General features: G+C 40.2%; 1 protein-coding gene across 1 annotated transcript in view; it reads right to left on the bottom strand.

The window, feature by feature from the left end:
- The window catches only part of l(2)41Ab (lethal (2) 41Ab), a 443,174-nt gene that overhangs the window by 382,198 nt on the left and 35,681 nt on the right, over positions 1 to 25,295 (bottom strand). Inside the window, exon 2 of the mRNA XM_068228208.1 lies at positions 21,481 to 21,700. Within this exon, the coding sequence (XP_068084309.1) occupies positions 21,481 to 21,700 (220 nt within the window). The remainder of the gene's footprint in view (positions 1 to 21,480; positions 21,701 to 25,295) is intronic.

Below are 25,295 nucleotides of genomic sequence, written 5' to 3' on the forward strand. Positions count from 1 at the left end.
TCAAGTCTCAGTTTAGATGTTTTTGCGTAGTGCCTTGACCGAATGTAGTGCCTGTAGTGATATGCGAAATGAAGAGTTAGCTTGATAATAATGAAGCCAAACTTGCTCGCAGCCCTCAACAGCTGGAAGGTGTTGACCTAAGATTACGGGACCCCTGACGGCGTGCATAATAAGGGTTGTCCAACATTGGATATCGAGGTAAAGGTGATTGAACATTTTACTACAGTTCTCCACGCGTGTTGAGTTCAAATAACTTCGATATTTTATTTTATTTTACGGACTTAATTGTTTTGTCGTTCTGACGTCCGTTTCGCTTTGATAGTGTGCATATTGACACTCAATGTATTAGTGGGAGACTTGAGTTACGAATACGGATTCGATTCGTCAGCCAATAATATATTTTATTTTCAATCTTTGTCGTTCTTTCATTTTTATACGTAGTTGAGTTCGATTAAGTGATAACTTTGTAGGTAGTGTGTTGGGACAAACAATAACTAGATGGATCTGTATTGGTAGTCATTGTTTAAGAAGGAAAGAATTCCTTAAGTTTGTTGTATTTTTCAATGTGGACTGGTAATTTTATTAAGCGTAACGTAACCATTTCTAACCTGAAAATCGGTTTGATAATAATACTTTTCAAGTGATTTACCACTTTTTAATTAACTTCAGTGTTTGGCATTTCTTCTAAATGCGTGATGAATAAGTGTTTCCTGCGTTTCGCAGTTTTGTTCCTTCAGAACGACGTAACGTAAGATCCTCGCGGATCGTGGTGTTGTTGGTTCCTTCTGAACAGCTGTTTGGGTGATGCACGTTTAGCATCGGGATTATTTTATCACTTAAGGGTGTAATGAAAAACAAATACATGGTGCAATTTTGTTTCAATTGTGAATACTGCTGTTAACTCGTAGTGAACACCATGCTTTCCTATAATATTTCGCAACCTATCCAAAGCAACTGATAGTCAATTTGGTTCGATTAAGGGTCCATTCGGCGGGTGTTCCGTATCCGCAAGGGTATTCGATGATGATGATGATGCTTGTTGTTTTAAGGGGCCTAACATCGAAGGTTATCGGCCGCAAGGGTATTCGACTGGTGGATAACCTTAATTGAGAGGAAATCAGGCGTTCTACTTGTTGAAAGTCAGATTTTCCACGGATCGTGTGGATTAATTCTCAATTCTCGTTTGGAGTAATAGGTGCCCGATTTTCAGGTTTTTCCTTTTTCAGTTTTTTTTTAGTTTCGCTGTCCACTAATTTATTACTTTCCCCGAAGCAACTCTTCGATATTTTGAGAAATAAATCAACGCTATGCAATGTGACTGCGTTTGAAACATTCAATAATAAATAATTTATAATCTTTATTTCAATGATTTATATAAAATAATAATGTTGTCGTGCCATTTCGAATTTAATAAAAGTTAGTAAGCACATAATTGCTCCTCATTTCAAGTAATTAGGCTCTCTTCTGAACCCCATCGTTTGGTTAAGATCGTGACCGAATTTCTCCCCGCAACGACCCAAGATTTAAGAGTTCAATATTTCTCTGCTGTAGCAGCTGTGGCCGACCAACGATGGAATGGTAAGTTCAAGGGTTCGATATATTATAATATTTATACAGATCTTTAGACGGTGTCAGAATGGGCAGTTTGAAAATTATTTTAGTACTCTCTTCTTAAGGACCTCTACCCTTCCAAATAATTCTTTATTACAGCATGCCCAGACATGTATCATATAAGAGATGTGGCTTTCAATAAGAGCACAGTAAATCCCCTTCAACAACCCACGAGAGAACTTATATCGCAATCTACTGAGGATACCAATCAGAGGGATAATTTTATTACAAATAGTCTCCACGTGATTACTCTACGACAGATTTTCATCTATAATCAGTCCTAAGAATTCAGTACTGTGCACTTTCATTACTCTTTGATTGAAGAAAAGCAGATTTTTATCCAAATTTAATACATATAAAGGTTTGTGAAAATTTATGTAGTTTGTTTTTGTTAGATTGATAGTTAATCGGTTGGAATTAAGCCATGTTTCAAGTAATCGAATATCCTACTGCATATTTTGTTCACGTTTATGATTGCTAGAGCCAGTATAAAAATATTAGTGTCATCAGCAAAAATGGATAGTCTTCCATTTAATTTAAGGTGACCAATATCATTAATGAAGATAAGAAACAATAAAGGCCCAAGCACAGAACCCTGAGGCACAGCAATTGAGATCACCTTCACATTACTCTGATTATTATTACTTGTAACAAACTGCTCCCTATTAGAGAGGTAATCAACAAACCAATCCAATGCAATACCTCTAATGCCTGCTACTTCTAATTTATCTAATAAAACTTTATGATCAACTGTGTCAAAAGCCTTTTTAAGATCTATAAATAAACCAGCTGCTAACATACCCAAGTCTAAAGCTTGTTGTCGTTTAATAATAATATCCTCAATAGCATTACTGGTACTCTAGTGAGGTAGGAAACCATACTGAAATTGATAAAAATATTTATTATTTTTAAAAACATGTAATAATCTTTTTTTAACCACTTGTTCTAAAAATCTTAGATAAAGGAGGTAGTACCGAGATTGGTCTGTAATTACTTACATCAAATTTATCCATGCCTTTAAAGATTGGTACAACTCTGGCGGTTTTAAGTTTGGCTGGTACTTTACCCTCTGGTAGAGATTTGTTAACTAATTTTGTGATGTGAGGTATAATAAATTTAGAGAGTCTCTTTACAAGAATATTACTAATACCAAAACAGTCAACAGTACAACTGTTTTTAAGATTATTAATTATTTGTTCAATTTCATTTTCATTAGTAGGGGTTAAAAATAATGAATTAGATGGGCCAGGTTCAAGGTGAGGGTATTTACACTGAGGAATGTAGAAATTTGACTAGAATCAGTCACCAACTTATCATTTACTTTCAGTTGTATTTCTTCATTGTTACTGTTATTAGTTGTTAGAATATTATTAATAACTTTCCACTGATTATTTGTGCTGTTTAACTTGTTGATATAATAATTATTTTCTAGATCTCTTTTCATTCTAGTAACCCTGTTATGTATGTCTTTATAGTCTTGTATTATCTGTTCTGAAACATAGCCACATCCCATACTAAATCTCATCTGTTGTCTTTTAATTTTATAATATAAATAATTTTTTTTTGTTTGATTAAATTTAACAGCTCTGAAGAAAACCATGGGCAAAAGGGTCTAACTTTCTTATTTAGATTAGGATTATCAGTTTTAACTAAAGCAGCACTTTCTTTAAAATATGTCATTAATTTATTTGTTATGATATCTGAGCTATCCTCTTCATTTATAGTTAATGGCGTTTGAGACCTGTATTTTTCCATAGATGGGACATGGTATTTTACCACTTTTATTCCAAATATCTTCTAAACATGTTAGAAAATCTTTGGAAAATTTGGTATGAGGGTTATATACTGCTACTAAGTGAATGTCATTCACAAAACCCTTTATCTCGATTAATAATATACTATATGAACTGGCATTACTGTTAATAGATAATAATGCATTAGCCTTATACGGTTCCTTTATATAAATGGCAATTCCACCACCCTTATTATGTGATCTAGAGCAAATGAGACCATCATATGCATTTATATTAAAATATTTTTCTTCCTCGGGAGAAACCCATGTTTCAACAATTACAATGATTGCAGGATATTGTGCTTCCTGTATTGTATAAAGTAAATTACTCCACTTATTACGAATACTTTGGGGGTTGATGTATAGAATTCTAATTCCATCTTTGTTAGTAAGCTCCTGTAGTTCATTTAGTTGGAATTCAGAACCTTCCATAAAGAATAATGTGGATTATTCATGTACCTACAAGTAAATAGCCTACCTACGTTCTAAGGGGAAGAGAGAGCCAAGACATCATCTATGTTTTTGATATGTATAATGCTAGAAGTATTTCTCCTTACAAAAATTCTCCCATCCCTTGACCACACATACTTGAAGCCTTTCGCTCTAAGGTTTTTAGCTCTCTTAAGAAGACCTTTAGATTTAGCTGTTAGGTGGTCATTGATGTAAATAGTATGGTTAGTGGCATTAATATTAAGCGCAATGGATGAAAGTTGCCTAACAATTTTCTTTGCAACCATAAGTTCATGCTTCTTCCATCTATTCACGAACTTAACCACAATAGGTCTAGGCAGAGATTTATTGGATGTTGTATTCTATGAGCAATGTCAATGTCTGTTTTATTGATTACACAGCCAACTGCTGACCCAATATCCGTGACTAAATTATATACATCTTCACTTTGTATTTCTGGTATACCATGAATTTCCACGTTATTACGTCGTGAGTATTGATTAAATTGATCAATCTCGTCACAAGATTTGGATTTCATAGTTTCAAGTTCTAGTTGCAGTTCTTTTATTTTTGTATCTTTTTCATTTACTACCTTTCTAAGATCAATAACTTTAATACACCAATAGCGGACAGCTGTATCTCAACAGCATTGAGTGGAGTGCGAACAGCGATGGTGGTGACATCTAGCGTGTTGGTGTGAACTGCATACTTGTCTGTACTACAGCTGAGAGGAATGCACCACACTCATTGGAAATATTTTTGTTAAAATAATTGAATAATCACAATAAGAATGAAATTTTAAAATATGAAATTCCTCCTTCATAAACGAGCATTGTGTTAGCCGTGCAGAATCTGTTTGAGGATCCACCCAGCCTCTGGGGAAATAACTACACTCTCCTCTTCTTTCTAACCTTTTCTCAATTACCTAGCGCAGGATTTTGTATGGACTTAGCCTAGTTTTCCGGCCGGATGCCTTTCATAACAGCAATCATATGTGGAGGGATATATACCGTACTCACTAGTGTTTTTGTGGTTGTTTTTTGCATGATATGTTGTATATACTTGAAGATGCGTATGAATACGAACACAAACCCGTAGCCCTCGATCTACAGGAATTAACAGACGCGACTGAAATCTCCGACTTAGCCGGGAATCGTACCAGGGCCCTCTGAACCGAAGGTCAGTACGCTGACCATTCCGTGGTGGTTATTATTTTAAAAGGAAGTACAACTGGCCAGCCATCCTCTATTAACACTAATCAGAAGAGAAATGGGCCGGCCCCGTAGTGTAGGGGTAGCGTGCCTGCCTCTTACCCGGAGGCCCCAAGTTCGATTCCCGGCCAGGTCAGGGATTTTTGCCTGGACCTGAGGGCTGGTTCGAAGTCCACTCAGCCTACGTGATTAGAACTGAGGAGCTATCTGACGGTGAGATAGCGGCCCCGGTCTAGAAAGCCAAGAATAACGGCCGAGAGGATTCGTCGTGCTGACCACACGACACCTCGTAATCTCCAGGCCTTGGGGCTGAGCAACGGTCGCTTGGTAGGCCAAGGCCCTTCAAGGGCTGTAGTGCCAAGGGGTTTGGTTTTAGAAAGGAAATGGAAGAAGTCCAACACTCCAAAGAATGAAGGTATCATAAATGGTGGGGGGCACGAAGAGCTAACCAATCAGCCAAAGAGCCAACGGGGACAGATAACCTAACAACATCCATGATTTATTAAGATTTTGGGAAAGAGAAGAAGCTGTAATTAAGAAACAGTAGTTTGGTCCATTATGTTGACTTCTTTCTTCTTCCACTTCGGTACGGCCGATCTTTCCGCACTCTACAGAGCAACTCAACCTCACGCTGCCATCTCGCTTTTGCCGTTCTTTGAATTTTCTGTTTTACCTCTGAAGACAAAAACACATAGTATATAACACATATTGGGGTTACGTGAGTGAACTACGATGTTCCTCACAAGGATGAAGGGTCCAGAATTTCCTAAAGTCACTTTCACAAATTAATGCATGGAAGAATTACCATACACACGTTTTAAATTAATTGGACTGGTGCTCAAGCCTATGGCAATAATGCAATGAAATAATTTTCTTACGCCGGGCTGAATGGCTCAGACGGTTGATGCGATGGCCTTCTGATCCAATTTGGCAGGTTCGATCCTGGCTCAGTCCGGTGGTATTTGAAGGTGCTCAAATACGTCAGCCTCGTGTAGGTAGATTTACTGGCATGTAAAAGAATTCCTGCGGGATTATATTCCGGCACCTCGGCGTCTCCGAAAACCGTAAAAGTACTTAGTGGGACGTAAAGAAAATTATTATTATTTTCTTACAGTAAAAGAAAAGGTGACTGGATTCGAAACTCATGGCTTTGAATTTTCAATTTCAAGACTACCACGATAACCACTACGCTACAGACCCACAAGTTTTCGATTGTGAATTTTATGGCACTGTTTAACAATATGGACCCTCAAGCTGGAGTATACTAGAGTTGCATATTTGTTAATATTATTGGTTTTACGTCCTACTAACATTTCAGTAGGGTATTTGATTGAATTTCTTAATATAAGGGACATAGAATGTAACCTCAACACAGATGGAAGGTCATTACTTTTTGTAATACTTGCGGTCCTCATTTCCCACGCCCATTATCTTGCTGGGTAATTTGTTCAGCGCATAACACTTTTCTTGGAATATAACTGCAATGTAAGATTATTTAGTGACAAACACTGATACATTATAAACAACACGGCAGTGCACCAAGAATCATGCAGATGGGAATATGTTTTTGAAGAGTTGGTCACACCAAGCCATGTAGGTAGCAGCACTATCGGCTTTCTCGCTGAAAACAGCAAGCTGTCCGGTGTTATCATATTAAAGTATTTGCTAAGATCTTCAATAATCTTCGTATTGAAGTTGATGCTGTCCTTAAGCCTATCAATTACTTTATCGATTAGTCGATCAAGGATACAATCGAAGAACGTGGAAGCAAATACAGTAGAGACAATACGCGACACTGAGCGCGATATCGAGGGACAGCTTTTGGAGCTCACTCTAGCGGATAGACCTGAACGGTACTGATTCTGTCATAAGAGCACGTGTATTTTTGTGTGAAGTTTTTGGTGTTATTTATGCGTTTTCAGTGAGTTGACATAATTAAATAGTAGCGTGTGTCATTGCTTGATATCTCCTCTCAACATGAGAGGAAAGGTATGTGCTGTGTTTGGCTGCAGTAATTACGAAGTAGAGAAAAATGCGCGGTCGTTCTTCAGGTTCCCTCGTGACAAGAACATGTAAGTAATATTGTGTTTGCATATATATTCTTCCAGTGACAGAGATTTTTATAGTACTTCATAATCTTCTGACCTGCTCGACCCATATTTTAACTGGCATAAAATGTAATACACATATTTTATTGTATAGTGCAGCAGTTAACCTTCAATACCGATGTGTTGTTGTAGGTGTGATCTGTGGGTTTTGAAATGTCACAGAAGCGATTTGGATAAAGTGTAAAAGGGGTCTTTTTTTCTAGGGGCTTTATGTCGCACCGACACAGATAGGTCTTGTGGCGACGATGGGATAGGAAAGGCCTACGAGTTGGAAGGAGGCGGCCGTGGCCTTAATTAAGGTACAGCCCAAGCATTTGCCTGGTGTGAAAATGGGAAACCACGGAAAAACATTTTCAGGGCTGCCCATAGTGGGATTCGAACCTACTATCTCCCGGATGCAAGCTCACAGTCGCGCGCCTTAAGGGGTCTTGTGGACTAAGTATTATTTTCAAAATTTCAAAATGAGCCTTGTCGTATCTGTCCATCCATATTTGTAAATATTGGATGTCATTTGTGTTTGTCTTTGGTGCGTTGGAAAAGCATATATGTACTGAGACTTAGGACTTTGGGTGCTGAGAGGCCATTCCTCTTCTGAGAGTACGATATTGGTTCTAATAGTTTCATTGTCGTGTGATGGATTCAAGAGTTCAAAGACATAAGCTTCGTATTGAACTGAGATCACAGAGTTAAGGTTTAACCTTTTCAAAACAAATTAGGTGTTGTGTAGATGTTATTTACAACATTTATTTAATATGGGACCGGTTTCGACATTTTAAATGTAATCATCAGCCATAAACACATTCATCACAAACAAAAGAGCAAGGACATAATAATTAAAACTGGCGCAGTGACACATTGAAATATGTACATAATTTTTTACCATTCAAAGATTAAAAGAAGGTTTTGATATGTTATCAAAGTACAAAAGTCTTTATACGCCCATTCACACCTTGTGTACATAAAATAACAAGAACTTATAGCAATAATTAGAACTGGCGCAGTGACACATTGAGACATGTACATGGTTTTCTTACCAATCAAAGATTAAAAGAAGGTTCTGACATATAATCAAAGTACAAAAATCTTTAAAATGCCTATTTACATCATGTGTCAAATAAAACGTTGTGCCCGTTCGCATCTCGTAGACCATTTACAAAATGGCGGCGTAGGAAGGTATGGCCCATGCGATCTATTAGAGGCAATGAACTTCTCATTAATGCGGTATATAGAAGACCATGCACGTCTCGGAACGGACCAATTTGGAAGACACTACAGGACAGTAAAGGGTCAATTGGATTGTTTTACGAAAAAATATAGCAGCGAAGTAATTGTTAAAAAACTTCACTCTAAAAAATTTTCATCGGTAGAGAAAGGACGCAACTCCAAGCCAAGCTTCACATCTGAAGATTATTCAAGATTTCTGAAGAAGATATTGACTATTTCATGATCGACGTTCAAAACAGACGAAATAATTCACCGGCGCACAGTATAAGAAGAGCCGAGATATTACAAAAATAAGTAAAGTACGGTGAGCTACATCTGACTTGGATCCCGTGAGCAACCATTCTGCGATTGGCGAAGGACTCACTGTATCAGAGGACCGATAACTTCGTATGGGCAGAAGATTATCCCTGTTGAATTTAAGGAAGAACAAAAGTACATTTCGAATTCTGGAGAAAAAGGCTGTTACATAAATTAATATATATACGGAGAACTTATTTCCGACTGAAGAAAATTTCATCCCTAAGAATAAGAAATAGAACAATCGATTGGGATAGATCATTAAAGAAATGGAATATATCATGACTGATTTCTCCGCAGAAAGAATTTTCTTTGCTGTCTGTAGAATAGGAATGATGACTGCTTGCTAAATCTACAAGATGGACTGAACTGGGGAAAGGTACTTTCCCAACCAGACGACCAGCCGATGATGGGAAGGCAACGGCCAACCAGACGACCAGCCGATGATGGGAAGGCAACGGCCAACCAGTCGACCAGCCGATGAGGAAGTAGGCAACGGCCAACCAGACGACCAGCCGATGACCGGGAAGGCGATGTCCAACCTGAGATCCAGATCTTAACAGAGGGTCTAACCACATCCAAGCAATGGAGCGACAACCAGACCAAATATAACATCTAACGAGCTAAGTCTTTACATTTTCTAGTAGAGTAGTTTCTTTCAATCTACACCCTCACTCTAACTTCGGCATGTGCTGATTAATTGGTGATATTTATGAATTAATTAAGAACGTGTGTGAATTATAAAGTGAAGTGCGAGATATTTAAGGCTATAACATAAGATGGCAGTGTAGAATTAGAGTTCTATTATATCATATACATGCTACCGCACTTGCTCACAAATAGTAGAAACTAGCATGAGTAAATGAAAGAAGTGTTACTTGTGAAGATCTGATAGCAATGAGTCTATACAAGTCGTGAAACTTCGATTGATCTCGTATTAGTTGTACAATGATTACGTCACGTTTTACCTGCGCGGCAGACTTGAATATATTTAAGTTACGTACTCCTTACTTTATAGAAAGAGGGTATTGAACTTCGATTGCTGTTAAAATATAAGAGGTTGTTCAAATGCGTTTATAATAAGGCAATTCTAAGATGTTTTGGCATAGAGCTTTAAGAGTAATCAGCGATATGTGTACGGTAATAAGTATGCCAGTGGTGTGATAATGTATATTGAAATGGTGTTATAATATGGTTATTACTCGGAGTATATTAAGGAATATTTGAAATGCAGATGTTTGTTTATGTGCTGCGGTATGAAAAAGAATTGCTATTTGCTGAGGAAACGTTACGTTAGATTAACATGAGGTGAGTTCTGTGTCACATAGAAAGAGTACGTTAAAAGAGTGCACATCGCGCAGATGACCCATTTTAAGGTAAGATTGACATGTACTATGGTAGAATTGTGAATCGTGACAGTTTTATCTGACATTGGTAAATGCTGTGTAGCATATACGAGTTCTTTAACATACGGTTTAACTATGCTCATGGCTAAGTCTACTTATGATATTCTTTGATGCGGTGACATATTTCAATATGAATGCGTATTAATTTCATTCTGTGCTGACCATATGAGTTGAGTAGCTCACATACATGAGATATATTGTGTAATAGGAGATAGCCAAAGCACATCGAGCCGATGGTAGAGGTGTGTGTGGATCGGAAACTACCTAAACAGTTAGATAGATGATTTATTTCTTTTAACGCACAGATGAATTGAGTTGAAGTTCTTAAAGAATATAACGAGTAGGAAAATGGTATGCTAGGAGCTGTATGTCGTAGGCTCTAGGGAGGTATTGTCTTAGCCGGTGATTTGTTATTTAAGCGTATTCAAGAAGAAGGACCAAATAATCAGAGTTCAGATTTATGAATGCAAACTTAGGAGAGCAGTTTTATGATTTCATATTCACGCTAGAGTTTATTTCGAGACATATAACCAAAGATATGCTCAGATTTAGATTCACAATCTGACTTTAACCCATTTAATTATTATTACGCTTCATTCTAGCAAACTAAACGTTTTTATTACACAGAATTGACTTAAATGTGGTGAGAATAATTAATGTAATTATCGTGACAGTATTCACATCAACAGACAGAAGTATTTAAATGGAGACTGTGATTGCTCAGTGTTCTATTGAATATAATTAGAGTAATTTAAACTCATTTCGGAACATGATTACGAATACAGACATAAATAATGAATGTGAACTTGAACACTGAATGAGAATGAGCATGAATAGGAAGAGTGCGAATGAGTGTAAATAGTTTTTAAAAATCTCAATTATTTTACTTTTATTTGAGCCAGCGCTGACTCTGATCCCTTATGCATACAGGTTATCAAGCTTATACTACCCAGAATCCACATCAACTTTTTATTGAACGTTATTTTATTCCAATAAATCTTCTTATATTATTTTTCTAGAAAGTGTCTGTGTTATGAATTCTTTTTGGTAACACCTAGTTTATAAGTTAGCTGGTAAGTTAAGTAGACATAAGTAACTGAAGGATTTGATGAATGAAAGAGATTCTTTTTTAGGTTTTCGGCCGTTGGTACTTACTCGAGCGAATAGATTCCCCAGTGATACGTGTTTCAGCAGACCGAGTCTCTTCCGAAACCACGTTAAAAACAAACTAATGGAAAATCTCAGATTTTATGAGCGATAGATAGAATACCCTGAGAAGAAATAGAGCTACCGGGAGAATAGTGTGCTGACCACATGACCGCGTGCACAACGTCAAGAACTTATAGAAATCGCTTGGTACACAGCTCTGGCTGGTCCGTTCATGTGCCAATGCACAAGCCATATTGACGGTTGTATACGAGTCCCTGTGATTAATGTGTTTATGGCTGATGATGCCATTTAAAATGTCAAAACCGATCCCATATTATATAAATGTTGTAAATAACATCTAAACAACATGTAATTTGTATTGAAAAGTTTGAACCTTATAAATACTAACTTATCCCTGGGATTCAAGAGTATTTGAGGTCATGTTCTGTCCTTGTTTTCTTTTGCTGGTACTGCTTGATTCATGGGCCATTGCACTTGTGTTTCGTGTGAGTTCTTGTATCATGTGTTGGAGGACAGATAGGATTGGTGATCTTGGTGTATCATGCTGTAATCTGATATTCCCTGGTATGAAGGTGTATTTCTTATATCAGTGAGGTGCGCACTCTTGAGCTGTTTTCAGTTTTCATTTGAATATATTCTGTTTATCGGTAAATTTTATGTGATTTTAATTCTGTATTCCTGGCTTAATTGCATTTTAATTCGACCGGTGTGACACGTGATACATAATGTGAGTTTTATCAGTGTTAAAATTATAAAGTAATGAATACATGGCATGGTAAATGAATAGTGACTTACTAACCTCATTTCAATGGATGTAGTAACGTTGCAAGGTAACGTAATAAATGTAACTATCTCCCTGTTTTGAGTTCCCTTGCAACATTCTGAATCTCTCCTTCCCATTTGTTTGTCATTGTTGGGTAATTAAGAATGCACATAGTAATTAATTTAAAGTAAAATTTTAGTGGGGATATGAGTAGTACATTATGTGCCCTAATGATAAGGTTGTATGTGTGTAGTACTTCAGTTAATGAAGGTCAAGTATGGGTAACTTATTACTTGGAGGATGTTTTCTCTTTTTGGCTGACCTCTCATACCTGTAGTGCTTGAAAAGGTTGATTGTGAATTCACAATTAAGTATTTATTTTCCACCTAGTCGATACAATGATTGCTTAAGGCAATTTTTAAAGGTCAAAAGTGGTACATGTTTCGTATATTATCAACTTCTTCAGCCACATAACACTGTTTAGATGAAAAATATATAAAATTGACAAAGTAATGCTTTAGAGGAAGTGTCCTTAAAATTAACATAAGATTGACAAGATTAAAACAAACAAATAACTCAAGAGAAAACATATAAATTATTTCTACAATAGAAAGCAGTCGTCAAGGAAACACTTGTACAATATTCCATAGAGAAATTGTCCTAATAAATATTCTTTTCTTAATAATTCATGAAAAAAGATCAATTTATAAATTAAAAATTATACAATTTATAAGTAATTATCGAAATGAAGAAATCCTGATATCACAGTGCGGCTCTTATTATTAATGTAGATGAAAATATAACTAATTCCTAGTTGTCAAATCTTATTAAGCCTGCTTTCCTTTGGAACAGTAACTCCTGTCATTCTTTCACAGTTTTGCGCCGGGTGTAATATTGATGATGCGTTCTTCCTTGCTCTTGCACCTGAGGAGGTGGAGGAGCGGGGGATATAGGTGTGTCAAGAACTTCCTTGCTGTCACCTATAGCTTCAGAGTTGAAGCTATTGTAGAAATAATTTATATATTTTCTCTTGAGTTATTTGTTTGTTTTAATCTTGTCAATCTTATGTTAATTTTAAGGACACTTCCTCTAAAGCATTACTTTGTCAATTTTATATATTTTTCATCTAAACAGTGTTATGTGGCTGAAGATGTTGATAATATACGAAACATGTACCACTTTTGACCATTAAAAATTGCCTTAAGCAATCATTGTATCGACTAGGTGGAAAATAAATACTTAATTGTGAATCTATTGAAGTGCGATACGGACCATGAAGCTGATTTTATTGATTGTGAATTGTATATAACGGAATTGGGTGAGTTGTAATGTGTCATGCTGTAACCTTGGTAATACATGTTTTTAAAATTTATTTTCCTGGTAAATTTCCTCTATTTGAATTTTGGGTTGTGTCAAATCTTGGTTTCTTCCTGCAATTCGTGGGTCTAGGGTAAACTCTGGTAAATTTTATTTTCTAAATCTTTCCTCCTTTCTTTGAAATTTTAAAATAGCGCTTGCCCTGGGCACAGAGGAATTCCAAGGTCGTAGTGGGAGGGGTACCTCCCCATGGGATTGGTGGAGCCACTGGTTCGGTGCCTCTAATTTAGTCATTAGTTAATGAAGAAAAATAAAAAACCCATCCTTCAGCCCTTCGTTTACGTTCAAAAGCTCTTCTGGATGGCCGGACGATGACTTTACCCTAAGTCTTCCCTTCTCTGCTGCGGACTGATCTCTGTTACAGTGACTGCGTTAACTGGGTCCATCTAAAGAAGAACCTGCGGTGCCTGTTGGTAGGGTACTGTGAATTTCCTGGCCGATTAGCATCCGACACTGCAGTGGAGTGACCAAAAGCTTCTCGTGCTGGCAGTTGCTCTGTACTGTGCCACGGTTCACTACTTACTTATTGTAAGTTTACTACACACGTGAGCTGAAATGAAGCTTCTCTGGTGGCCTCGGTTGGACTAAATGTGGATGGAGGGCGTTGGCGATCGGTTGTAGTCAGCACCTACATCGGACAGCAATACCGGTGGTCAACTTGTAACTCTTCGACCAGTATTAGATGTTCTCCTCAAAAACGAAGATATTGTGGTGTTGAGTGTCGGATAGTGTGTGTGGTCACAACCCTCTCAGTAAAATTAAAATGTACTTGTTTCGAGTGTTGCTCGAGTTTAAAGGGGGGAAAGGTGTGACCAAAGTTGAACAGCTGTGTGCAGAGATCAGTGAAACCACAGAAATCCTTGTCGTTATTTAATTTTGGCCTTGTCAACATTGTAGAAACCCCTCGTGTGTGCTTCTACAATTGTAGGGGGTTAACCTCGGTTACCCTCTTCAATTGAAGATCCTCTGCGTGGTGAGGGGGACTAGTAGCTCCTTTCTTGCGATGCCGAATGGAGCCCTATTGGTTAACCATTCGGTATACAAGGAGGATGGGGTGCATGGCACATGGGAGATATGTCTTGAACGGAGCCTTCGCGATACTTGCCGCCCTCTTGAAGTAAGTAGCCTTAGTCGGGTATGCGGGGCTCTGCCTGGGCGGACAATATATTTCCCTAGCTACTCGTGGGACCTACATGAGTACCGTAGCCACCCAAAATCTGGAGAGCTCCTCTGGGGCCTCTGAGAGAGACACCAGCTGGACAATAACCGATGGGGACTCTTCGGAGATACCATCGGATAGTACGACCTCGACAGTAAGAGAGCTCACTCCGGGCAATCTTATAGTCCAGAATAAGAAGAAGAAGAAGAAACAGCACTCCGGCGCTGAGAAGAGGAGGTACAAGAAGGCTTTAAGGGCCCAGGAGCAGGCCAAAGAGGGCTTAACTCCTGGAGCTGAGAGGCCTTCTACTGCCACGACAGCGACGACTGTGGGAGGATCCAATGGGCACAAGAGGTGAGACCCTGAAAAGGGCTCTGCTTCTAGGGCACAGAGGACTCCACCCACCAAGACGCCAGTGGGGAAACGACTTCTGTCGGGGGCAACTCCAGAAGTAGATCGACAATCCCACAAAAGACCCAAGGTGGAGTATGCCAGGATAGCTAAAGCTGGGATCAGGATGGCCATAGTGCCTGTAGGATATGCTGACCAGCAGCTAACTGAAAAACAGTTGGAGTCTGTGGAGGAGGCTATCACCAATCTGATAGATGAGCTTCCGGAGCAGGGGTCCATTAAGCCTCAGTTCCTGGACTGCTATCTGTCGAGAGGTGCGGCCATCATTATTGCAGAGAATGATGAGACTGTAGCATGGCTTTCTAGTCTTGTTACAGATATGCAACCGTGGGAAGGAGCCAGGCTCAAAATTGTGGGCATGGATAAACTCCTTTCCTATAAGAGAGTCATGGTCTGGAAACCAGGACAACCAAAGGACAACGTCCTTTTGGGAAGAATGGCACGCTAGAACCTTGGCCTAAATCCCAACAGCTGGAGAATCTACGACCGCAAGAAGGAGAGGAGAGGTGTCCGCCTTGTGGTCAGCATAGGCTCCAGAGATGTGGAAAAAGTGGTGGGGAAGAAGATCTTCTGTGGGGTGCATGTTGCTACCTTCATCTTGGTGGAGGGTAAACGCGACAAGCAGAAGACCAACCCCACCACAGACAACAGTGAGACTAGCAGGGGCAAAGAGCGGGAGCCTGGACAGGAGCCGGGGCCAGCCAAGCCTCAGAATTCATCGCGGGAGACGTAGCTGCACATTCCGGAGACCGCATAAGGTAAAGTATTGCATGAAGGTAAGGAATGATTACTTTCATACAAGCAAAGATGCAACATTGTATAGCGGCCTCCAGGGTACTTATTAGAAATATCCAGAAAGGCAGGTTTTCGGTCGCCCTGATACAAGAACCCTGGCTTAGACAGGGGCATATCATGGGACTAAAATGTGCAGGCTTCACTCTATTCAGTGGAGTCGTGGAGGAGAAGCCTAGAGCATGTATACTAGTTAAGGATCATAATGCTTGCGCTATACTGGGCTTCATTACTAGAGACCTTGTAGCAGTTCTAGTGAGATATGAAGAGGGCGGACAGCCAAGAGACCTGGTTGTCTGTTCTGCATATTTCCCAGGAGACTCTGAATCTCCATCCCCGCCGGAGGAGTTCCAGAGACTGGTGATATACTGTAGGAAGCAAGGACTTACCTCATAGTAGGATGTGACGCCAATGCTCATCACAGCATTTGGGGAAGTAAATACACAAACCGAAGGGGAGAGAATTTCATAGAATTTCTATGTACAACTGATCTTGAGATCATAAACGTACGTGATCCGTCTACCTTCATCAATAACAGGAGTGAGGGGATCATAGATCTTATCCTAGGTTCCATGGGAATCATACAGGAATTTAACGACTGGAAGGTTTCTTTGGAACCTTCCTTGTCAGATCATAGACACAGTGTGTTTCACATAGAGGGCTCCTTCGAGATCCCATCTTACAGAAACCCTAGACAAACCAATTGGACATCTCTTAGGGAGGATGTGAGGAGGGGACTGGAAGGAGGACCCTCAAATATAATTAAGAACAAGGAGGAGCTGGAGCTCAGTGTGAGTTTTCTCACACAGACATGTTACCTCTTATGAATTAAACTGCCCATTTGTTAAAGCAAAAAGAGTAACAGGAAGCTTCAAGTGGAACAGTTATCTTGAACACCTGAGGAGAAACACACGAAGGCTCTGGAATAAATACAGGGAACTTCAAGATCATGAAAGTTTAGATTCATATAAAGAATCACAAAGAAAGTACAAGTCAGAAATCAAAACGGCTTCTAAGCAATCCTGGAGACAGTTTTGTGACTCCATCGAGAGTCAACATGAAGCGGTAAGGCTTCATAAAATTCTAACCTTGGATGGAAGGGCAAGGCTGGGCTCATTGGAGTCACCTTCGGGTGGATATACATCCACAGAGGGGGAGACCCTGAGCTTACTGCTTGATGCCCACTTTCCAGGTTCAGTAGTCACGAATAGTGAAGTAGAATCGAGCGGATCCTTCAGACCCGATAGAAGTGGTTGGAAGGAAGCTGCAGAGATTGTTACCCCAAGAAGGGTGAAGTGGGAATTAGAATATTTTGCCCCTTATAAAAGTCCAGGAATGGACGGGATCTTCCCAGCACTTCTTCAGGAAGCGGGCGCAATCCTTATACCATACCTGGTCAGAATATTTAGTGCCTGTCTCACTATGGGGTACATGTACCCCTTGTGGCGTCAGGCGAAGGTAGTGTATATACCTAAACCCGAAAGGTCTTCATATACTAGACCTAAGGATTATAGACCCATTAGTCTAACGTCTTTTCTTCTTACGACTTTGGAAAGACTGGTGGATAGACACATCAGGGAGAAAGTATTAAGAGACTGTCCCCTGCATCCTCATCAACATGCATACCAACCAGGGAAGTCGGTTGAGACGGCACTACACCGGCTTGTTTCTAGGCTGGAGAGCGCCTTGGATCAGCAACAACTTGCTATGGTGGTATTCCTAGATATAGAAGGGGCCTTTAACTACACGTCTTTGGGCTCCATAGAACTTAGTCTAGAGAGAAGAGGAATGAGCAGGATGCTCGTAAAATGGATTATGGCCTGACTGCAGGGCTGTCAAGTTCTGTTTACCCTCAACGCAGTAACATTGAGAGCTAATATAGACAGGGGGTGTCCACAGGGAGGAGTATTATCACCAACATTATGGTGTCTGGTAGTGGATGAACTACTTACCAGGTTAAATGCTAGAGGAATCTACGCCCAAGGCTCTGCAGATGACATTAGCCTGATGGTGGTGGGGAATTTCCCCAGTACGGTTTCAGAGCTCCCTACGTAGGTTGGAAAGATGGTGCCACGACACGGACTTGTCGGTTAATCCCGACAAGACGGAGCTTGTAGTATTTACCAGTAGGAGGAGGCTAGACGGACTGTCAGAGCCTTTCCTATTTGGGAAAATATTAGTTAAGACAACCCCATTTAAGTACCTAGGGGTAATCCTTGAGGCAAGACTGAGTTGGAAGAAACATATAGATCATAAGGTGCAAGATTATGTGGGCCTGTCACAGGGCCGTTGGAAAGACTTGGTGCCTAGGACCTAAGGTGGTCCAGTGGCCCACGATCACCTTCGCATCTTTAGTCTGGTGGCCAGGTTCGGAAAGTAAAACTGTGACCACCAAGTTAAACAGTGTCCAAAGACTTGCGTGTCTAGGAATAACAGGGGCACTGGATACTACACCATTATGTGCAATGGAGGCCATCCTAGGTCTTCCCCTCTTACATTTATATGTTAAGGAAATAGCGGGAATGAGTGCTTACCGCCTCTGGTCACTCGGAAGATGGTCCTTCAACAATCCGAATAGAGGTCATGCTTCCATTCTTACAAGGCTTCACCAGATCTACCCTACGACAATGATGATCGGGGACCTGATGAAGCCTTGTTAATCTGAATTATACCAAGTTCACAGTGGTGATACCCACAAGGGAGGAGTGGGCTGCGGATGCTGGGGCCCGTCTTAGGTCTGGGGGCTGTACATGGTACACAGATGGGTCGCGGACGGAGACGGGCACAGGCGCCGGGGTCTGGGGGCCTAAGAGAAGGCTCTCCCTTCCCATGGGTAAATATGCTACTGTTTTCCAGGCCGAAGTATATGCAATACTGGCCTGTGCTGTATATACGTATATGGAACATGCCTGGACATAGAAGATGCATCACCATTTGCAGTGATAGCCAGGCAGTGTTAAAAGCACTATGCGCAGTCAGAACAATATCAAAAATGGTATGGGAGTGCCAAAGGATGTTAGATCAACTGTGTGAACTTAGCTCAGTTACCCTATTATGGGTCCCTGGGCACACAGGAATCAGTGGAAATGAAGTAGCTGACAAACTAGTGAAACAAGGCTCGAAAGGTCCTTTCATAGGACCAGAGCCCTTCCTGGGAGTGTCACTCTGAAGTGTGAAACTGGTAATGTCCCAATGGACAAACCAGTCTCACTTAGACATTTGGAAGAGGGTAACCATAGCAAGGCAGGCATGTGAACTTATCAAAGGGCCTAGCCAAAGTTATAAAAAGGTCCTGATAAATTTGAATAGGACCAGAATGTGAATGTTAGTTGGACTGTTGACAGGTCACAATACCAATACCTTACAGAGACACCTACACATCATGAAAATCAGTCAGGATCCGATGTGTAGAAGATGCGGTAGGGAGGAAGAGACCTCCGCGCATGTGTTGTGTCAGTGTGAGGCTCTTGCAAGCACTAGACACTGATATCTTGGCTCACATTTTGTGAGCCTGGAAGACATCAGGAATGCCAACATCTGGACACTGGTATCCTTTATAGGAGCACTAGGGCTGGACTAGGCAAACCCGTTTAAGGGACACAAAGGGTCTTCACAGACCTGCGTGTGTAGCCCTGCGAAGGCAGGGCTCACCCATTCCTTGTCTATCTATCTATCTATCTATCATTGTAGAATTGTATGTAAAACAGCTGTTTGTGAAAACAAAAGAGACATTTAAAGACTGAAGAGCTTATGCAAAAATTTATGTTTTGAGAATTTATGTGAATTAGAAAAAAAAGTAATTAGAATAAGGTTTTGAGGACTCTCAACAAAGACATTACCGAAGAATATATTGAAAGTTTCTTTTGTTAATTATTGTAACTGATGGCAACTCTTATTTGTTCTAAATTTGTAACCTACGTAAATTTAACCTTTTTTAGGTTCACCTCCCGTTAAAATTTGTTTGTTTGTATAACCTATTATTTGAAGAACTATAATATCCAATTGTCTGCTAAAGTTTTGTACATCCTACTATCGGAAGAGCTGTAGTAATTAATTGTCTGTTGGTATGCATTTATAGTCTGTATTAAGTATTTTTTTATTGTTGGCTGGCCTCATTTTTGATGTAATATTGTACTTAAGGTTTTTAATATATTTGAGTGTAAGGGTAGTTGCCTTGTGTTTTCCTTTCCCCATAACAAGATACGATCTCATGGCCTCATTAGGGTTACTTCCACGTTCCACAATCCTTCCGTAGTTGTCGTTGTTAGACCCGTAAGTTGAAGTTTCGCAATGTGGACATGGTGTTAATTAGGTTTTAATTTAAATTTGTTTAATTTAATTTCATATTTTTCAAATTTCATATATTTGTATTTTTTGTTTATTATTGTTAATATGTAGGCTCACGAGGTGCTACAGTTGTTATACCTATTCCCAAGAAAGCCAGTGCTGACAAGTATGAAAACTACCACACCATTAGTTTAGTATCTCATGCCTGCAATATTTTAACATGTATTATCTACAGAAGAATGGAAATACAAGTTGAAACTGGGTTGCGAGAAGATCACCTGGACTTCAGAAGAAATTTAGGAACACATCAAGCAATCCTGACTTTACGTTTGGTCTATTTGGGATTCTGAAGGTGATCGGGATCAGATACCGAGAGCTAAGAATTATCTACAATTTGTATAAATATCAGTCTGTAGTGATAAGAATTGAGTGCTTTGAATAGCAGTAATCCAGAAAGGAATGAGGCAAGTCTGCAGAGTGTTACCCTCCTTTTAAATATTTATTTAGAACAGGAAGTAAAGGAAATCAAAGAGGAATTTAGAAAGGAAATCACAATCCAAGAAGAGGAAATCAAAACCGTGAGATTTGCTGATGATTTTGTTATTTCATCTGAGAGTGCAGAAGAGCTAGAGAAATTCCTGAATGGTATTAATGGAGTGTTGGGGAAGGAGTCGAAAGTGTAGTGGAACAAAGTCAGGAAATATTAGAGTAGGAAATGATGTCTTAAAGGAAATAGATGAATATTGTACTTGGGTAGGAAATAACTGACAATGGCAGAAGTAAGAGGACATAAAATGCACATTAGCACAAGCAAGGAAGAGCTTTCTTAAGAAAAGAAATTTGCTCACTTCAAACATTGATATAGGAATGTTTCTGAAGACTTTCATCTGGAGAGTGGCATTGTATGGAAGTGAAACGTGGATGATAGAAGCTTTTGAACTGTGGTGTTACAGAATAATGCTGGAGGTGAGATGGATAGAACAAATCATGAATGAAGAGATACTGAAATGAATTGGCTAAACTTGACGATAAGAAGAGATAGAATGATAGGACATATCTTAAGACACCCAGGACTTGTGCCATTGGTTTTTGAGGGAAGTGTGGTTGGTAAGAACGGTAGGAGTAGACCAAGGTATGAATGTGAGAAGCAGATGTAGGATGAAGTAGTTATGTAGAAATGAAAAGATTAGCATCTGATAGAATGGGATGGAGCGCTGCAACAAACCAGTCAATGGACTGATGACTCAGACTAAGGAACAAGTTAGATCTGATACAGAGATATGCCCAGAAACAAATCTGCACACACATGCAACAGAAGAATAAATTTTTATTTAAGAATTCTTTTTTCAATCACTTATAATGAGTCCTTACAAATTAAACAAATTTAGATGGAAGGCAAGAAAATATAAATGTGGACTGTACCTTTCTTTTGAGCACGGTTGAACTTATCAAGTTCTACTTTGAGCTCTTTCCTGCTCTCCTCGAGCTCAGCCTCTACCTTCTGTCGTTTGGCAGCAGTGGTACTTGTTTCCTGGAGGCACATCTCCATCGTGTTCAGCTGTTTGCAGATCTGCTGCTGTAGGTCATACAGGCTCACACCCAGCTCTTCACGTTCGGCTCGTTTAGCCTTCATTGTCACTCCCTGCAACAGAGAAACATGTCTCTTCCACACCAGTCAGATGGGTAAATCATGTACTTCTAGAGGCTCTGAGATTAGTTTTATTGAACGAAATTTCATAGTTTCTTCCAGAGAAATGTTTAGCTTCAGTTGTGTCCTGGCTACAGATGTTCTATGGGCTCACAAAGTCCACGTTCGTACTGACTGATTACCTCAGATCTGTAACAACACACTCCAACCCTAAAAATATTTCTGGTCAACAAACAAGACTGTAGATAAAAGAGTTGGAAACGCAACTGCCATCAGAATACACTGGTCTCCAGAGTGATGCATTAAGGATTTTCATTTAGCTCTGTTTTGTCTGCCAAGGAACTGAAATAGCTTTAGATCTCTTTAAGAGCAGCTACCCTCATGTGTCAGACAAAGTTAATGGAGCAAAGTCCGGCTCGTTGGCTGAATGGTCAGCGTACTGGCCTTCGGTTCAGAGGGTCCCGGGTTCGATTCCCGGCCAGGTCGGGGATTTTAACCTTCATTGGTTAATTCCAATGGCTCGGGGGCTGGGTGTTTGTGCTGTCCCCAACATCCCTGCAACTCACACACCACACATAACACTATCCTCCACCACAATAACACGCAGTCACCTACACATGGCAGATGCCGCCCACCCTCATCGGAGGGTCTGCCTTACAAGGGCTGCACTCGGCTAGGAATAGCCACACGAAATTAAAAAATGGAGCAAAAGGATTTAAAGTAATTCAGTAAACGTTCCCAAAAAACACAAGAATACTCTTGCTGATACCTTACAACATGGATGGACATCATAATTTTGTCCACACAATGGCACTATCACAGTGAAACTATCAAAGACGGGAAAGAGGTTGCAACTGTTCATCAGTGTGTTCTGCAATGACAGATGATTGCTCATGAAAACCAGTGTGTTGAGTTGACTGCCATAGTGGAGCCTACACGAGCTACTTGCTGGGAATGGGGCACTCCATCTACGAGCGACTGATCAACCTAATTGATTTTTGTGTGCTTGAAGGATGTCACCTTGGGTAGCAGTGTGCCAGTATCCCAGTAATGGTGATTCCACTTCTCACACTCACTACAGATCAAACTGCTACTTCGTCAGGTGAATTCAAAATGTGCAGCAATTCGTGATGAGGTGCTGAGGAAACAGTCTGCACCCTACAACTAGGACTGTCCATGACCACATTACTGCTGAGAGGAAACATCTCTGCGCTCTATAACCCGTCCTTTTATTCAGGTAAGTATGGAGCCACACACTTCATTACCCAGAGTGCTGAGTACTGTCCATGACCACATTACTGCTGAGAGGAAACATCTCTGCGCTCTATAACCCGTCCTTTTATTCAGGTAAGTATGGAGCCACACACTTCATTACCCAGAGTGCTGAGTACTGTCCATGACCACATTACTGTTGAGAGGAAACAGTCTGCGCTCTATAACCCGTCCTTATATTAAGGTAAGTATGATGGCACACACTTCATTACCCAGAGTGCTGAGGACTGCCCATGACCTCATTACTGTTGAGAGGGAAACAGTCTGAGCTCTATAACCCGTCCTTATATTCAGGTAAGTATGATGGCACACACTTCATTACCCAGAGTGCAGATCACTTGCCGTGTGTTTTTGTCAATAAATGGATAATGCCCACACATAACATAAGAACTATCTGAGTGACTCAAACAAACTGAAGAGAATATGGAATGAGGGTGAAGCTAGGTAAATTTCCACATTGCCAATAGTGGGGGAAGGTTCAGGTATGATGTGGGATGAATCTCCGTTGCAAGTTTTTATAACTGGATGCCCTTCCTGACGCAGTTAGAGATATATAGTTAATCAAGTGATATATGATAGGCTCCTGTCGAATATCTCGAATGGGTCTGCTCAAGGCTTAATGCCTCCATCCGACAGTGTCATATGTCCTCACTACGTATGAACATTGTAGAAAGGTTTGGAATTAAATCCCTGCCTTTGACATGCAACGTTGTGATTAGACCACCACCTCTCCTACCCTGCAATGACTGCGCAACCGGACACATTCAAGAGAATGAAGTGTCACAATCACCATCATGAATCTTCGTTGGCAAAAATCTCAGTTGTACACTTCTGTCTACATTGATGTGCATCCTAATACGGAGGTGCAGTTGTGAAATAGTTTCTTGTATAAGACGGCATCCATCGGCTGAAGGTAGCCTGCACTCCATGCGGTGGTGTTGTGTTGCCACAGTGGCAATCCGTACTAGCCCGATTCCCAACCTACTCACTGAATCAAAAGTTCCAAATTTATGAAAGAGATGGCAGGAGATATTCCTCATGTACGCTGCCAAAATTCATCAAATGCTTCATCATCCAAGTTATCAAAGCCTCTTTGGTACACAATTCCAGCAGAGGTATGAGAAGTGGCCGAGAATCACATGGTAGGAGGTATGCCAGTGGCTAGTTCCATGGAGACAGATCTACTAAGGTCAACATGAGTGCTTCAGTTCATTCACCAGTATCGCAACTAGTCTTAATGAACAGCATTGTATGTTCATTTATTTTGCATGATATCAGCACAAAGATCCCTAGTATATTCTACATCGTGGATGAGACATGACCGAGGTTACTTTGGCGTGTGTCAATTGATTCATGTATCCTGCAACACACACTGACCTTCTAGCCAGGTTGAGTCACCGTTGTGCTACACGGAGATTGCAAAGGAAGCACTACTTATATAGTTCCTTTGTTGTCAGGTAAGCTGAGACTGTGGCCGTCTTCTTCACTGGCTGCGAGGAGAAACACTCATCTCTATCGGGTGAGAGTGCTATTTAAACCTCCCGTCACTGTTCAGTAGCAGCACATTCAAATTTTCAGAGGAGAAATGGAGTATGTGAGGTAGGACCAGGGTAAAGCAAATGTTGAACTGAAGGCAAGCAGGAACAGGTACCAACATGGTTCGGGGCATCTGGGATCTGATTAATGCAGTACAGAAGAGGTTTAAGGGAGCAGAGATTGTTATTAGTGGGATACTGTGTAGGAGGGATACTGGCTGGAGGGAAATTTGGGATTTAAACCACGCTATGGAGTGGGCATGTGGGAAACTGGGTGTGACATTTGTAGATCCTAATGGGAGGGTAGGATATGAGGTGGCCTTCACTTGAACCGCAATAGTAGAATTATAGGGAAGTACATTGAGGAAAATGGGGTGGACTACGGAAAGTACGGCTGAGAGGATGTGGAAATGTTCTCACAGGACAGAAGGAGAGTTTGTAAGGTATGAAGAGAAACATGAAATATTCTAGCATAAGGCTCCTCTCTGTACCTGTCAATATTGGTTCTCATTCGATGGAAAAGAGAAAATTTCGTTTAGGAGAGAATTTATTCTTATCACCGTTCAAACCAGTTAAGATGAGAAGCTGTGAGCTGACCTCGACCACGAAGACAGCTAGCCCGAGGCTCAAATTAATTTTTTTCTTTATTCCAGTGCTTATGCTGAACAAGGCTGGCATCAACAAGGGAAGAAGAAGTGCAGTGAACACTACTCCAAAAAGGAAATATTCTCAAATTCTCCAAAGCAAAAATTACAAACCAATGGCTATTCATACTGTACGTA

This window comes from Anabrus simplex, chromosome 6, assembly GCF_040414725.1.
Source record: "Anabrus simplex isolate iqAnaSimp1 chromosome 6, ASM4041472v1, whole genome shotgun sequence".
NCBI lineage: Eukaryota > Metazoa > Arthropoda > Insecta > Orthoptera > Tettigoniidae > Anabrus > Anabrus simplex.